General features: G+C 56.1%; 1 protein-coding gene across 1 annotated transcript in view; it reads left to right on the forward strand.

Annotated features, from left to right (window-relative positions):
• The window catches only part of WDR1 (WD repeat domain 1), a 43,905-nt gene that overhangs the window by 14,675 nt on the left and 12,189 nt on the right, over nucleotides 1-17,041 (forward strand). Inside the window, exons 4-8 of the mRNA XM_008017902.3 lie at nucleotides 3,391-3,538; nucleotides 4,637-4,817; nucleotides 14,215-14,292; nucleotides 14,555-14,635; nucleotides 14,981-15,214. Of these exons, the coding sequence (XP_008016093.1) occupies nucleotides 3,391-3,538; nucleotides 4,637-4,817; nucleotides 14,215-14,292; nucleotides 14,555-14,635; nucleotides 14,981-15,214 (722 nt within the window). The remainder of the gene's footprint in view (nucleotides 1-3,390; nucleotides 3,539-4,636; nucleotides 4,818-14,214; nucleotides 14,293-14,554; nucleotides 14,636-14,980; nucleotides 15,215-17,041) is intronic.

Raw genomic sequence — 17,041 nt, forward strand, 5'->3', positions numbered from 1 at the left:
TGTGTTTAGATCTTCTCCAGCTCCATCTGTAAAACACATTCTCATTTATATCCCATGATTTATTTAGCTCCGTGATTTATTTTTTTCCCAAGCCCTGCTTGCCAGCAAAAGTCTCTTCATTTAAAGCCCCAAGATTTGGCCCGAATGTCTCTACATGTTTAACACAGAGCCGAGTGCTCTGAGAAGTGTCTTCTCAGGAGAAGAATGCAGTTGGCGAGGGCCTCCGCCCCTGCCTGGCACAGTGTCCCTGCCCTGTCAGCTGCAAGCGGAGAGCCTGCGGGCCCAGGCCTGCCCTCTCTCCAGTCCCCAGAAGAGTGTCCAGTGAGACAGAAATCAATGGAAGGCTGTTGCGGAGACCATTGCAAAGGACAAAAACCACATAAATAAGTGGCCATTGTAGGATGCTGTCCTCCCTGAAAAGTGCCCTGATTTTGTGGAAGAGCCAAGGGAGTTTTGGGCCATCCTCAGGTCCAGGTGTTGGGCGAGATCACGTTTTATGTTTTAATACATTTCTTTGAATAGAGCAAAGCAATTGTTAAGGCTTACATTGGAACGTTTGCTGCAGAGATGAAGTGGCGCTAAAAATAGTGTGGTGGGGGGTGATTTGGAGGGAGGGGTCTGAGAAAGAGCTGTGCTGGCTCACTAAGTGGGTTATCTGGCAGCTGGCCCCAACCCTCTGCGGATCTTTAGACCCTGTCAGTCTGGCTGGTTCATGACTGCTGAGGGATTGAAGCTTGGGAAGGGCCCTGCATCTGGGAGCCTCTGGCACTGAACACAATGGTCAGTCTGCCCTCTGGGAGCCCACATTCCCACGGGGCTGTCCTCAGAGTGCAGGGGTCATTTCTGGGGCAGACCCAGGTCTCCTTTTCCTGAGGTTATTTCCATGCTACTGTTCTGTCTGCCTTGGCGCTGGGGCCATGGTTCCAGGCTGCCCTTGGGAGTCAGCAAGGGCCATGTAACAGGCGTGTGGTTTGGCGGTAGGCCCAGGGCAGGCTTCCTGGAAGAAGGGGCCATTACAAGTGGCCCACCAGAGATGGCTCAGCTCGTGGATTACGCCTGAGCCCAGGGCCCGAGCACAGCGGCTCTTCTTGGTGCAGTCCCTTGTCTCCGTGAGTTTACGGAGAGAGGGAGCCCTCCCCATCCTCACTCTGTCCCCTGCACTGCTGGTGACTAACAGCTGAAGGTGTGCCTCTATTTTCACCTCCCCTCTGGACTCTTAGCAGGGCAGGCACTTGGCCTGTTGGGCTCACTGCTCTGCCTCCAGCATGGCATTTGACACCCAGCCAGCCCTCAGTCAGTGTTTGACAACTGCATCAGGGTTGTCCTCGTTAGATTAGGGTCTGAGCGCTCACTCCCTAGGTCCCACTGTCTCTTTCCTACCCCAGCTGCTTCGGAGAAGAATTAGAAAAATAAGCAGGATCCAATGGGGGAGGGGGCTGATGCTCTGGTAGGGGAGGCAGTAGGAAAACAGCTGGGAAACCAGGCCTGGGATGGAATCTGAGCTGATGGGCAGAGCAGGCAGTGGCTTGCTGAGCCCAGGGAGGTGGGATGGCTGGGCTGACCTGTGTGAGAGGGTGGGATGCCCTCTGCCTTGTCCTGGAGAGCATTGTCTTCTCCCTGGGGAAGCATGGGCCTGGGCGGGCCTGAGCACAGCAGACCACGCGGTCACATGTGCATGTGTGAATGTGTGTCTGCATATGTGTGCGTGTGTGGTCATGTGTACATGTGTGGGTATGTATGCTCCTGAGTGTATATGCGTGTCCTTCCTATACACACAGTGCTCCCCTCCAATGCTGCCAGCCTGTGGTGACTTCCTCTTCTGACCCCTTCTTCCCCCGCAGCCTGTTTTATCAGTGAAGGGACTTCACTAAGCAGATCTACAGGTCCCCTTTGGAGCTCACCTCGGGCAGCACAGCAGGTAGTCTTCCCGGACCTCGCACAGAGGACTGGGCCCTTCTGGGACTCCCCTTAGTTAGTGCTGTTCTCTGGATTTGGCATCTCCGCTTGCGTGTCCCCGCAGCTGGACTGAGAGCGGGACAGTTATGTGCATCTCAGGGCCTGGCTCATTCGAGGCTCGGGCTGTGTGTCTGCCCACAAGCAAGGCATCTTCGTGGCCTGTGCAGAGCCTCAGTTAATTCATGGACTAGTTCCACCTGACTCGTAACGAGCTCTTGCTGTGCACTGAGGACTAGTTGGAGACTTCGCACATGTTAACTCGTGGAACCTACGGCAGCCCTTTGAGTGACTCTGTTATTTCCCCTCTTCTGGATGAGGACACAGGCCACATTGCTTGCTGAGCCCCACAAAGCCTGTATGTGGCAGAGGCTGGATTCGAACCCAAGGCCCCTGCTCCCAAGGCCTGGCTCTTAGCTGCTGCCCTCCCTTGAGCTGCTCAGCTCCACCAAGAAAACAAAAGCTCTTTTCACTGGAAGCTGCTGTAGAGTTGTGGTGGGTGTTAACGTGGCCTGAGGATCCTCTTAAAAAGGTGCTTTTACCTGCTTAGCAGATGGGGCTGAGGTTTTAAGCCGTGAAGTCTTGAGATAGTCTAGAATGCTCCCATTTCTTCACACCAACACAGTGCTCATTTGGAGAGGGTGTGTCAGGATTGGGACTTGGTACTTGGTGACAGGATCGTGGTGGGGGTTTGGGGGTACGTGGCCCCCAGTGTTGCTTCTGTTACAATTGGCTGCCCACGCTCCGGTGAGGAGAGAATCAGCATCAAGTTCTGTGTATAGTTCTCCTTCCCCCGCAACACCCACCTGCTACTCTCACAAAGGAATCTTACGCTTGAATTCCTGTGAGTTGCGGAACCGCTTGGTGTGTGAGTGAGGCTGCTGATTTGCCAGGCAGCAGCACGCTGTGGGAAGCTGCACAGGGAGCCAGGTCTGCAGGCCCGGGTGGAGGCCGCCAGACCACGCTGAGGCATCGCACTGGGCAGCACGCTGCACCCTCACAGCTGTGCACCTCGTTTCCAGAAGTCACTGCAGCAACTGCACAGGAGAGGCAGGTATAGCCAGTGTCGTCCCATTCCACAAAAGTGGCCTGAGGCCCACACGTCATTCTGATGCCCCTACAAGAAAAGAAACAGGGAGAAAACTCAACCACTTCCTGGCATGTGGGAGTTTGCCATCATGTGTCCCTGAAGCAGGGTTTGTTATCCAGATGATCTCTGGCAAAATGCAGAGGCCCCAAATGGCAGGCCTCTGGAGGCCACGGGTTCTGACTTAAGAGTGGCTGAATATCGTAGCCCCAAGACACCTTCTGTTCACTAGGGTTTTTGCTCTAGAAAGCCTAAGCAACCAGACATGCTGAGTGGGCCTATGGCCACGTGGCCCTGGCCTGGCAGTGACATGTGGCTCTTACCCCACCCCGCCTCACTGTGACCCACAGATGTATCTGGGAAGCTGAGGATCTGGGATACCACGCAGAAGGAGCACCTGTTGAAGTATGAGTACCAGCCTTTCGCTGGGAAGATCAAAGACATTGCTTGGACTGAAGACAGTAAGAGGATCGCCGTGGTCGGGGAAGGAAGAGAGAAGTGAGTCACTACTCTCAGCCCCTCTCTGCCCTGTTCCCGTGGCTCATGTGTCCATGTGCCATGACCCTGGTGGGAGGGGGATGCGCTGATGTCGGTACTAACTTGGACTCGTGAGGGTTGAGCTCCCAGTAGGTGCCGGGCCCTGTCAGGACTGGCTGTGGCCACAGGTAAGGCAGAACTCCACATCCCAGTGGGTTTGCCACCAGGGCCCAGCACTTGTGTATCTTTCTGACGTCCTGAGTCCCTTGCCTCCTAGAACCCCAGCTGTCATGCCCACCTACAGGCAGCAAGAAGGGGACAGAGTGAAAGAGCAACACCACTTCTGTTGGGGTCCCTCACAGCAGCTACCCCATGAAGCTGCCAGGGAAGCTAAACTGTTTCTTCCAGCTGGGCACCTCCCCGAAGGGTCCCTGATGGAGGAGGGAGGGGCAGTGGCTGCTGGCTGGGTGGCACTTGGTGGCTACTGACCTCAGGGGCCTAGTGACTGGCGAGGTCAGTGCTGGAACCCAGGTGTTTTTAATTCAAGAGAGTCAGAGTTCCCCCTGCAGCACCATGGCTGGCCATAAGCCCTTGAACTTGACAGTGTCATGTCTGTTCTTCATTCCAAGGCCCTTTCTCGTACATGTTCTGGTAGGTGTTTTTCCATGACTTTTCAAGTCATTCCTGTTGGTCTTAATTCCTCCTTTATTCAGTAGCAAATAGTAACTAAAACAGTTTTTGTTGAGTGTCAGCCAAGAATAGGGCATCTCATTCTTGTAGGGAATGGTAACTGTTCCCTCCCAACAGAACTGTAAGGAGAGCGGTGAAGTCATAAAGATAGTCCCGGGCCCTGTGGCGTGGGGCCCCACAGACATACACACGCAACCCCTTCCCGAAGGTGCTGGCTTGCTCCATTTTGTTCTTGGGTCCTTTGGACAAATGCCTCGTGGAGCCAGAACCCTGGTACTTCCCTTGTTTGTCCCTGTGGCATTCTGAGCTGCCTGCTAACAGTCACTCCATCCTCTGTGCACTGGCAGCTCAGCTGTCAGATTGCTTACCAACCTGGAATTGATTTTTTTTTTTTATTTTTTTGTCTTCCATCCTTCTCATTGGGTCAAGGTTTGGAGCAGTCTTCCTGTGGGATAGCGGCTCTTCTGTGGGTGAGATCACAGGACACAACAAAGTCATCAACAGTGTGGACATCAAGCAGAGCCGGCCATACCGGCTGGCCACAGGAAGCGATGATAACTGCGCTGCATTCTTTGAAGGACCCCCATTCAAGTTCAAGTTCACAATTGGCGTAAGTGAACTTCACTTTCTGGGTGAAATTTATGGTTTGTATATGAGGCTGGCAGAGGCTGAGCCTGTTTAGGTGCTGATGGCAGAGACCACAGCACATGCCACGTATACCGTGATACACAGATAGAAGTGGGCTCCCAGGGGTGTGCAAAGAGAGGGAGGGCTCCCCCACCCAGCACTCGTCCTCCCCAGGCCCTTAGCTGGGCATGGATGGTTCCCACAAGGAAGGGCCCTGCCCTAGGACAATGTGCGCATGTCAGGGGTTGGGGCAGGGATGTCCCTGAGGCTGTGTAACCAGGCGAGCATCTGGGGCTGGAGGTGTTCATTAGAGAGGGGAGCCTGTGGGGCCTGCTGTTAGCTGGGCCACCAAAGTGGCAGAGGAAAGGAGCTTGCAGGACATCCAGATTGGTCTCTCAGGGGGCCTCCCCTAGAGACAGCGAGGGCAGTGGTACGCCCGCAAAGTGACAAACGGTTAGAAGACTAAAAGATACTTTGTGGAAGAAATGTGCCAGAAATGCGGCATTGGAGTGCCGCAGGCTTTGGGTGTAGCTGGCAGCATCTCAGGCCCACGCTGTGCATGCATCCCGCCTCAGGCAGGCACCCAGGCCTCGCCAAGCCTCCTCACTTCTCCCTTCTGCGCTGCAAGATGGGGGTGTGCGGGGGCCAGCAGCATCTGAGGGTTTTGACTATGAATTTGAAGTAGGAGAGTCACCTGGCAGGTCTGGAGCATCTGTGATGCCCACTTTCCTGCCCCAGCCTTGTAGGAGTGAGGGGAGGAGCCCAGCAGCCGGTCTCAGCACAGCCCCACAGCTCTGCCCCGGCTTTCCCCATCCCGCTTGTGCTTGCGCTGAGGATGGACAAGAACAACGGACCCAGAAATGCGCATTTTAGGGACTATTGACGTCCTTGGAGGAGGTTGTGTTTGCAGATTGGACCAAGGTCTCGGGACTCCTTCTCTTGGGACCATCAGTGGTTTCACTGTCTGCCTCATGGAGGATTAATGAGATCATGTCCTTAAAGTGGCTCAGTGAGGAGCACTGTCTATTTTAGTGACATCATGCCATGAATCATAAATAGCCTGCACAGTGCAGCTGGAAAGGGTGAGGACAGGACCCACAAAGTGGGCAGAATTTCCAGAGACTGTTCTTGGCTTAGGGTACAGGAGGGCTTTCCAAGGATGCTCGGTTCGTAGTGAAACAGGCTTCATTTTGTTGCGGAGCCGCAGGCTGAGCCTAGCCGGGCAGGTGAAAGCATAGGGAGGCTCCCAGTATACAGCTGAACACGCGGCAGCTCTCAGACCCTGCTCTTGTGGCTACTGCCTAATGGGTAGATAGCGGAGACCTGGCTATTTTGGGAGCTGTATTGAAGGCTGTGGCTTCAGGCCATGTTTCTTCACTGGGGTGGAGGCACGGCAGAGTAGGGTGAGTAACGCTGAGTCAGCTGCACACCCCGTCTCAGCCCAGGGCAGGAGGAAGCAGCTCAGAGGCTTCTGTGGTAGCCGGAAGCCGGCTGTGGGTGGGGGCTCCTTTGCCTGCCCTGGGAGGGATCATTTCCACTCTGCAGCTGTGCATTAAACCCAGCATGGTGCTCAGTGGGGTCGGGGGCTCAAGTTTGTTCCGGGGTGGGCTGGAGCCTGCCGCCTTCACCAGGCCGCTGAGCCCCTGTGTGCTTGCTTGGGGGCTTGGCCAGAACACTCTTTCTCTTTAGTTGTCCTTTCTAACTTCAGAAAGGACTTCACCCCACAGCCCTGGCCCAGGAGTTTTGGGTAGAAATGTCTCCCCGCTAGCCCAGCTCCAGGCTGGATACCACCATGTGTCTTGAAGTCTTCTGTGGAACCCACAACCATGGGCCCTGCCTGAGGACCTGGGAGAAATAGGGCTGTGGCCTGGCACAGAGCTAGCTGGCTCTGCCCCCCTCGGGCAAGTCATGCCTCTGGGCCCTCCCGGAAACAGGGTGACAGTGACCCTTCCATGCTGCACCCTCAGCCGCAGGGAGGGTGTGAGAGGCAGCAGTGACCATCCACATGCTCAGGAGACATGTGCGGACTCAACTGCCCATGCATAGGAAGGGCAGGAAGGGTGCTCAGGGACCCCACACCTGCCCCCAAATACCTTCTGAGTTGCTGATACACTTTGGTGTGTATCTGCACTTAAGCCCTCCGGACCCCAGAGGAAAGCTGTGGTCGTGCCCTCCAGGACCAACCCCAGGAGAAAGGGAGCACGTCCAGGCTGGGGGAAGTGAGAGGAGGCGTGAGTGCTAACAGGCCCAGCCACAGCCGGTGTTGAGGACGTGGTGGGCTGAGCATGGCTGGGCTTCCTTCCATACGTGGGCTCTTCTGATGCGGTCGGAAAGCCTGGGATGTGGAAGTTCTCAGGAATTAATTGAGCCTTTTATAGTAAAAGATTTTTAAAACTCAAGTATATGTGGGCATTTTTTATTTTAGAGGGAATTAAGTTCCACTTATTGTGGAATCCACACGACAGTGTATCTTTTTTCAAAACCCAGATCTCTCATTCCGCAGCCCATGACGACTGGGTCTGGGCTGCCTTTGCCTCGGCACCAGCGCTCGGGCCATGGTGGCCTTGCCTGCTGCCCCTCCCCTCCAGAGAATGAGCGGCTGGGCTGTGGTGGCAGCTCGGGCCTGTCTTCATCTGCACCTTCCCCACCCACTCCCTGCAGAGGCCCCATGTGGCCGGGACCAGGAAACTGGCCTGAGCTTGAGGGTGCAGAGGTGGGGTGGCAGGTGCTTCCCTAGTCACCTGGGTGGGAGAGGGACTGGCATGCGACTGCGGAGGGACCGGCTGGGTCGAGGTGGAGCTGCTGCCTTGAAAAGGAACAAGGCATGTTCTGAAGGTGTTTCAGTACAAGCTGAAGCAGAACTCCCGTGATGCTGTGCCTGAGCTGAAATGCAAGCAGTTATTTCCAAGGAAAAGGAGGGGCCCTTCCTGTGGAGTTATTTCCGAGGAAAACGAGGGGCGCTGCCTGTGGAGTCCGGGAGGCCACCTTCATCTCGCTGGCCCATGTTTGGGGGTCACATGGCTTTTCCTTTCTATTGAAGAGCCCATTGTGCAGAGCAAGTATGGACTCCCGGCCCAGCTCGAGCCAGGCTCCCCTGTGTGTCCCTCTTCCTGAGGGACCGTAGCCCAGCTTTGCTCTTCATTTGCCTGAACCTGAATGAGGCTCCAGGAAGATGGGGGTGGAGGAACATTTGACCTGGAATAGGCCCAGGTGCTGGCTCATCCCTACCCAGTGACATTGAAGATTCGGTGGGTGACTTGCAGAAGTAACTCCCGGGATCTCAGGAGAACATTTCTGAAAAGAGACCGAGACTGGGCACAGCAGTCTTGGTCTCCAGCACTGGCGTTCTGCAAACCCAGTGGTAGGTTCCCCTCGGAGGGTCTGACCGTGGCCTGAAAAAGGGAGGGTGGCGAGACCATCTCCCTGCCTCCCCCCATCTTACCCATGGGGAAGTCTTCATGCTAGGCAGGCTCCTGGAATAGGTACTCCTGGATAGGTTTAAAGGCCCCACTGAGTTTCTCTCTGTTTGCCTTCGCTGTGCGCGCCTCTTGGGCCAGGTTCTTTGCCTCTCTGGATATCTGCTTCCTCCAGTCGTGTGAGCAGTTGGTGGTCTAGGATGACCACACTCCCTGCCCCCCGGAGTGTGGCTCACAGCTGTGTGCATGTCCCAGGTCCCAGGAGTTGCTGGTGCACCGGATAGTTTATGTCTAATGAAATGGTTACTTAGAGCAGCATGTCGGCCTGGGGGCTCAGCCTTATGCTGTGGAACTGAGAACTCACTGCCAGATCTAACGAGTTGTGATGCTAGGTGGGAAAATGTTCAGCACGGAGGACTCCTGGGTTCCCTCGCTGGGGCGCCACTGCTCCCTCTGTCCATCGCCGCTGCTGCTCCCTCTGTTCCGTCGCCTCTGCTGCTCCCTCTGTTCCATCGCCCCTGCTGCTCCCTCTGTTCCATCGCTGGGGCGCCACTGCTCCCTCTGTTCCGTCGCCGCTGCTGCTCCCTCTGTCCATCGCCACTGCTGCTCCCTCTGTTCCGTCGCCTCTGCTGCTCCCTCTGTCCATCGCCGCTGCTGCTCCCTCTGTCCCGTCGCCTCTGCTGCTCCCTCTGTTCCGTCGCCCCTGCTGCTCCCTCTGTCCATCGCCTCTGCCCTATGGGGGCCTGGCACCTCACATAGTTCTCCTACTTGAGGCTGGAGCCAAGCAGGGCAGGAAACCTCAGCTGTGGCTGTTATCGGACGTGTTGCCTTACTGATAGATGAGGAAAATTTGAGCTCTAAACAGGCAAGGTTTCTGGTGGTTTTTCTTTTGCCTATTTCCTTACTCAAGACAGGGCAGAGAGCGGATGTTTCAGCCCTCCTGGTGTGTATGGTGGCTGCCTGGGCCATGCCCCTGTGATGGATACGCAGGACCCCCTCCCTTGTCCTCAGCATGCGCCACCCCTCCTGTCGGCTGGCCTTGCTCTTCACTGGGCTGTTGGCTGACTGCTGAGAACTGGGAGCTGACAGCAGGGAGGGTGACCTGGCCCAGGTCACATGGCCAGTAGGTGGCTCAAGGACGGTTAGTTAGGATGAGCCTCTTGTCCCTTCACATGGTCCTTGTTCTCCAGGGAACATGGTGGCTGAACTGACCCGTGTTGGGTGATGGGAGAGGCAGGTGGGTGGGGAGCTGCTTCGTGCCCCTGAGCCCAGCTAAGTGGGCTGGGGCTGCAGGGCTGCCCCAGGGCACTTCGCAGGGAAGTCTGCTGGGAGGGATGGGTGGGCGGAAGGATGGGGGCCAGAGCCAGCTTCACAGGTCACCGTGTGAAGGTGTTTTGGGAACACCCACTGACCAAGGGCCGTGGAGGCCCCGTGCTGGGCTTGTGTGGAATGGGGCTGGGCCTGGGGACCGAGAGCCTGTCCCCTTCTACCAGCTCATAGGCATGTGAACAGCCTAAGGGTGGGCTTGTGGTCCTCTTGTGTACAGGGTCAGCTGAGGCTGGGGGGAATGGGGTGGGCTCCCAGAGGGTTCCTACGCTGACCAGGTAGGTAATGAGCGTGTGTGTTCTAGAGACAGGCCAGCTGGGGCCTGTAGTGCTCTGTCCCTCTGATGTGGACATGGGTGTGGTACTTAATTATGACCTGAGTGCTTCAAGCCTCCATTTCCTCGGTGGTGAGAGGGAACATATTGGTGGAAGGAAGTGAGGATTGTGGGGAGGGGGGCTCGTTGATACAGGTCAGCCTTGGCTGTGTGTTTGGCTACAAGGGAGGACAGGCAAGAGAGTGTGGACCGGACACCGTGGGGTGTCAACCAGGGATGAGGCTGGACTGTGAGACTGCTGCAGCCCCGCTGGTTGGCGGGGGTGGGACAGAGGCAGAACCTCCCTGAACTCCCTGGGAGGTTCCCCAAACCATCTCCCTCTTTGTTCACTGGCCTGGCCTCCCTGTGGAAAGGGCTATTTTTAGCCCTCACTTTTTTTGGTTAATGGGCTTTTTGCAGCTTCTCCCTTTGAAGGGGCTATTTCAGGAGCAGACATCAGTCTCTGCATTTGGACTCCTTGGCTCGAGGTGCAGGAAAAGGTGATGAGGATGAGCTACTCAAGGGGCATCTGCGTCCCTGGACTGCCAGGCCCCTCCCCTGCCCCTGCTGGGTTCTAGGGCAAGGGAGGGACACATGACATCACCCTGCCAGAGCCTGTGGGAGGCGCTGGCAGAGGTGAACCACAGACTCGGATTTGGGGTCCTGGGGTTTGGGCAAGCAGGAGTGTCCTCGCTTCTGTGACCTGGAACTGCAGTAGGAATGTCCATGTTTTGACCTCAGGGAACCACTGAAATTGGCACTTGTTACAGGTTGGAACTGAACAGTGGCTGAATAGTTTTCTCCAGTTTGTAGCAAGAGCCATCAGCATCCACTGTCCCACCCACTCATCTGGGCTTGGGTGACTCGGGCATTTGGAGTGAGCTCTTTTCTCAGTTCTTAACTCATTCAGTCAGAAGGACCCAGGGGTTTAGCCAGGCCCAGCCATCTCCCTGGCGCACTGCACCTCCAGGAAGCTCAGGCTGGCGTGGAGGAGCCAGTGCGAAGTCAGCGGCAAGGCGGGGCTGTGCTGGCCGAGGAAGCAGAGGTGGGCAGCGAGAGAACTCAATGTGCCGGTCAGAGGTCTAGGATTCGAGCCGTGGTTATGTCATGGTCAAGGTTGTGTGACCTCATCTGGAAGGAGTAGTGGTGCATTCACCCCTGTCCACCCCACCCACAAGGGGTCTGGAAGGGCTTTGCCTCAGGCCCTTCCGCCACTGCCTTCACGCCAGCCGGCTCCTTCCTGCAGCCCTCTTGGGAACTGCCCTGTGAGGCCCTTTGACACAGGGAATGTGAACCCTATGGGCTGACATGGACAAGGGACTGTGGGCCATGTTGACACAGATAGGAGTTGGACCCCATCAGCTAACCCCACTGGGAACGGGCCCTCAGTGCGTGATGGCTCCCTGATGGCGGGTAACAACAGAAGAGGGGTTGCAAATGGGCCTGTGGAGTTAGGGATCTGACCTCTGGGATGGCTCTGGGTTGGAGCACCCCTAGGCTTGCCGAACGCCTGCCCAAGGCCCAGGGGCCAGCGCAGCTAAGACGAGAGCCTCTGGACAGGAAACTGGAGACCAGAGTCGTGCAGGTGATGTGGCTTGAGTTACCCACCGCTCTGGACCTGATGTTCTCTTGTGAAGAATTTGCCCGCAGGCTCTCCATGGCCCCTCTGGGGGTAAAGCATCTCTGGAGGGCCCCAGAGCCCCATCTGGAAAGTTGGTTTTCACTCTCAGCAGCTGAGTGGATCGGGCCTTCTGGGGAAACTGCTTTCCCCAACTTCACTTACCTGGAAATGCTAGAAAACTTACAACACAGACCATTTAAGCAAAGAGGGCCAGGCTTAGAACTAGGGGAAAAGGTACAAAAGGAACTAAAGATGCAAAATGCAGAAACTGCACTTAAACACAAGGAAGGGTGACCTCTAGCACCAGAGCCAGAGACGACCGTGCAGTCTCGTGTCCCCCGTTCCATCTCCTAGTTAGCCCTGGGCCCACCTGGGTATTGCATGCCTTGTAGTTCAGCACTGCCTTGCCCGGCCAAGCCTCGCAGCACCTAGGTGCTGGGGGCAGGCAAAGGGCTTGCCAGCCCCATTGCTCGTGAGCCCAAGTTCAGACTGAGCCAGCCTGCTGCTTCCATCCCTGTTCCTCGTGGGCGGTGACCACAACCCACAGAGGACGAGCTCTTCAGTCATAGAATGGAATACAAGCCCCACAACAGTGCTCCCTGAAACGAGGCAGGGAGGACAATCTGCTCATCCACTGGGATGGAATTGTGAGTGTTGTCGCCCTCAGTAGCTCCTGAGGAGCACTGGGACTCCCCTTCTCAGAATGTGTGATTTCTCGGGCCTTCATCTTGGTTAAAACACGGGTCAATGAGGTGGGAGGTCCTGGTTCAGGTGCAGGGCCAGGGCCTGCTGGGCCTGTGTCCAGCCTGACCCCAGCCATGAGCAGGTCTTGGCGGCACCCTGGGGAGGGCTCACCAGAGGGAAGCAAGTTTGGGTTGTTGGCTGAAGGAAATGGTTTGATCTTCGAAGTGCAGGAAGCCCAGGGTTGCTTGGGACCACAGCTCTGGGGTCACATCACTCTTGGGCCTACAGAGATTTCTGGGGTTGGGAGTGGGCCTCTCCACGAGGGCTGCCTGCCCTGGGGACGTTGCTGGACTGAACCGGGTCTGTATCTTCTGCTGACTCTGATGATCTTTGTGGGGATATCAATTTCGTTGAGTGTGGCCCTTGGGAACCCCAGCACCTGATTCCTCTTTCTGGGCCTACGTTTCCTCATTGGTGAAATGGGCACAGCTCACCTTGGTGGCTTATTACATGAGTGTCAGAGGCAGCGTTGATTACATGTGTTAGTCTGCTGCAGCTGCCATAACAAAGTTTGTTAAGCCACAGTTTGGATGCCTTAAACAATGGAAATTTTTTCTCTGGAAGTCAGAAGTCTGTAGTCAAGGTGTGGGCAGGGACGCGCTCCCTCCGAGTCCTTGTCTTTCCCAGATACTGACAGCCCTGGGGGTTGCTTTTTGTGAGCAGAACTCCCATCTCTGCCTCTAGCTGCATTCCAACTCTATATCTGTGTCCAGATTCCCCTCTTACAAGGACACCAAACCCTGCTGGATTTACAGCTCGCCCTAATGACCTCATCTTAACTGGATTGCATCTGCAAAGACCCTATTTCTGAATAAGGTCTCACGGGGTCCCAGAGAAAACATTACACAATCAAACACATGCAGTTCCCCCACGCAGGTAGCTCATGCTTTAAAATTAAGTCCATGATTTACTTAGTGCATGGGGCAGGTTATCCGCTGTTATCCACCTTGTGTTGCATTGCTTTTCCTGAAGGGTAGTGTCCGTACCCACGGAGCAGCAAGCCCTTCCTGTGCCGAGAGTTGGTAGCACTGGATGTGCACTTGCTGGGTTAGCGCCGCCTGCAGGTGGGCAGCGAGAGGGCGGGGCAGGTCTTGGCAGTTTTGCGACTGCTTGTTTAGAGGATCATTCTCTGATACAGACTTTTGTTGATCGAGGAAAGAATGCATTCATTTCCTTATTCGAGTCACAGAGTTGCCCCTGGAAGTCATGTCATCTCCCCTTCTTCACTTAGGTTCTTGTTCTCAATGAGGGTCATAATCATTGTTTAACTTTGTTTAAAAGTCAATTATTGGCCAGGCATGGTGGCTCACACCTGTAATCCCAGCACTTTGGGAGGCCGAGGCGGGCGGATCACGAGGTCAGGAGATCGAGATCATCCTGACTAACATGGTGAAACCCCGTCTCTACTAAAAATACAAAAATTAGCTGGGCGTGGTGGCGGGCACCTGCAGTTCCAGTTACTTGGGAGGCTGAGGCAGGAGAATGGCATGAACCCGGGAGGTAGAGCTTGCAGTGAGCTGAGATTGAGCCACTGCACTCCAGCCTGGGCAACAGAGCGAGACAGGGCTGGGGCCTCCAGGAAGAGGCCTCCTGGTCTCAGCCATCATGAAGCTTAAGGATCAGGGCTTGAGCTCTTTCAGAGCCCAGAGGGAAGAGGGCAGCTGCTGGGGACACCTCATTGAGGGGCGCATAGTTGGAGGCGGTCTGCCTTGGCTCGGGCTGATCAGCTTTCCCAGCAGGTAGAGCGGTCAGCGTGGCAGAGAGGCTGGAGCAGACTCCTACCCCTCCACTGAGGGACTGCCCGGGATGTTTTTTTAAGCTCTGAACATTTTCTAGTGGACTAACAGTTCACACTGATGAACAGCTGGAGCTGCAAGCAGGCTGTATATCATATAGAACATTCCTGAACCTAGAGTCAGGCCTGCGGCCCCTCACCAGGCAGGTAATTGTTTTCCTGCAGGACCACAGCCGCTTTGTCAACTGTGTGCGATTCTCTCCTGATGGAAACAGATTTGCCACAGCCAGTGCTGACGGCCAGGTAAGACCTGGGATGGGTTTTAGGGTGTGGATTGGCTTGTCTGCCTGCTCCCGTGACCACTCAGAGCCACAGGCTAGTCCTGACATGCAGAGCTTAGATGTCGCCCTCCCCATCTCTGCAGACATGTCATCAGAGCCCAGTAAACACGTCTGCTTTTAAACCACGCTGAGAGCTCAGTCTGTTAGCCCTCGTTTTCTAGAGTCACAGTCCGTGGAGAAACTGCTTATACGCACATGACCCACATGTTTTTATTTCTTGGAAGATATACATCTATGACGGGAAGACTGGGGAGAAGGTGTGCGCACTGGGCGGAAGCAAGGCCCACGACGGTGGGATTTACGCCGTGAGTATGAATGTGGTTCCCAGCCTAGTGGTGGGAATTTGGCCGAGTCCATGTGTCAGTCCATCCATACCCAGTCTGGAGTTAGACAAAAACTTGAAATGAGGGGCTACAAGTCACGGTGGTTTTATGCCTCTGCCCAGAAAAGCTTTGCAGTGAGGTGATGGGAGAAGGTAGTGGCTGGAACAGGAGACCTGGAGGTGGGTTTTGTCCTTGCCTCACTCACGTCCCACCCCGTCTGGGCTCCTTCTGTCCTACTCAGAAACAGTGGCAGTGGACGAGCTGCTTTTGGGGGTCTCTCTCCAGTCTAGTCCTCTGGCACATGACACAGTGCTTTTCTCTGTATAGATTAGCTGGAGTCCCGACAGCACCCATTTGCTTTCTGCTTCTGGAGACAAAACTTCCAAGATTTGGGACGTCAACGTGAACTCCGTGGTCAGCACATTTCCCATGGGCTCCACGGTTCTGGACCAGCAGCTGGGCTGCCTATGGCAGAAGGACCACCTGCTCAGTGTCTCCCTGTCCGGGTACATCAACTATCTGGACAGAAACAACCCCAGCAAGCCCCTGCGCGTCATCAAGGTAAGGCCTGCCCTGGGGAAGGCTCTGTCCCCTGGGTGGGCAGGGAAGAGCCCAGTGTGGCCAGCAAGGAAGGGGAGCCGAGGGAAGGCCAGGTGGAAGCTGGAGAGGCGTCCTCAGGCCTCCTTGGCCCTTGAGGTTTTGGTGGAAGGGTGGGATGCTGGTTGCTTTCTTGGGACATGAGTTTAGCCACGGTGGCAGGCCAGGTGCCAAGTTCCCCTTGAGCTACTGTAAGAGCTGGAGCCTAGGGATTCGGGGCAGTGGCCATCGCCCCCAGCTCTTGAGAGCGGTTACTTCCCGCAGGGCTCGGCCTTCCTTGAATTGGGAGTCTGCAGCCTGTGCTTCACCTGACTGCAGGCAAGAGCAGGAGCTCACTGAGCGCCAGGGCAGGTGAGGGGACATCGCGGAGGTCCAGGGACAGGAGGAGGAGGAAGAGCAGGTGGCCTTGGGCCTGGGCCTTGGCGCTGCCTGGGGTTTGAATGTGGGCAGGGTGTGAAGGAGATACTGGAGTTGCATGAGGGAGCGATGGGACCAGGATGAAAGGGAGTTGGAATCATACATGAGGCCCAGGTGTGAAGGCCCCGAATGCCAGCCTGGGGAGGAGCAAGGCACCTGCTTCTGAACCCTAACCTGGAAGGATTCAATTGAGCCAGAGGCTCCCTGTGTTCCATTGGCTGGAGAGGTCCTACCTTCTCCTACCATCCACACCAGCCAAGTTGACGCCTCTGGGAATCTCGCAACTGGACAGGTGCCAGAGCAGGGGTCCCTTCCGTATCCTCAGGGCCTGCTCTGACAGCAGCACCCGCCCCTGCTTCCCACGCTGCATCTGCTGGGAACTCCAAGTCAGGTTTCCCCAGCGCTGGTGGCCCAGGATGGGTGACCTCTCCTGCTATTCAAAGCTGCAGTATCAAGGGAGGTGGACAATGCACTTCATCCGAGCAGCCAAGCCTTCTCAGGCGCCACTCGGGGAGACAAACCCCAGCACTTCCCTCACCCATTGCAGCCTGCTGCTGTGGAGCTCTGGGGACCAGCCTCTGCAGAGGGTGCGAACCCCGCAGGGCTAGCATGGGCCAGCCTGGAGCAGCCCCCGGGCCTGTGCACCCAGCAGGGTGCTGTGCTGTCGGTGGCTCCTTCACACCACAGCTTCTAGGGGGGGCTGCTAGAATCACCATCCCCATTTTACAGGGGAGTTTGCCCACGAGGAAGGGGCCTCCTTAACATTGTGTGTGTGACTCCTAAGGACCAGGTCACCTCAGCACTCACGCATAGAGTCACGGTTCCTTTGTGCCGGGGCAGTGGGGGCAGCAGCGTTGCTGAGAGGGGAAAGGCTGAACCATAAAGCCTCACTAGATGTGACCCTGAGGATAGAGGGGAATTGGGGGCGCCTCGTTGCTGGGCTCACAGCCCAGGGTGATGAGTGTAAAAAGGAAGGCACGCACAGCATGGGGCCGAGGAGGTTGTTGCCTGGTGGAGCTGAGGGCTCGTCGAGACCGTGCTCCAGTGGGCCTCCAAGCAGGATGGTGAGAAGTTGTACACAAGTGAGTAAGGCTTCGCTACTGCCCAGAAAAGCAGTTTCCCGTGGGCCATCCCTGACAGTGTTCTCCAGGTGTCAGCCCCCAGATCTGCCATCTCGTGTCTGTTGGTGGGGCTGCCCTGAGAGCACTCTTCTAATACCACTGCTGCCAACTGTCTGAGGCCGGTGCACCTGGCCTGCCACCGTGGCTAAACTCATGTCCCAAAAAAGCAACCAGCATCCCACCCTTCCACCAAGAAAACCCCAAGGGCCAGTTATCAAAATCCCCACGTCCCAACTCTCAGATGCCACACCTG

The sequence above is a fragment of the Chlorocebus sabaeus genome, chromosome 27, assembly GCF_047675955.1.
Source record: "Chlorocebus sabaeus isolate Y175 chromosome 27, mChlSab1.0.hap1, whole genome shotgun sequence".
Lineage (NCBI taxonomy): Eukaryota > Metazoa > Chordata > Mammalia > Primates > Cercopithecidae > Chlorocebus > Chlorocebus sabaeus.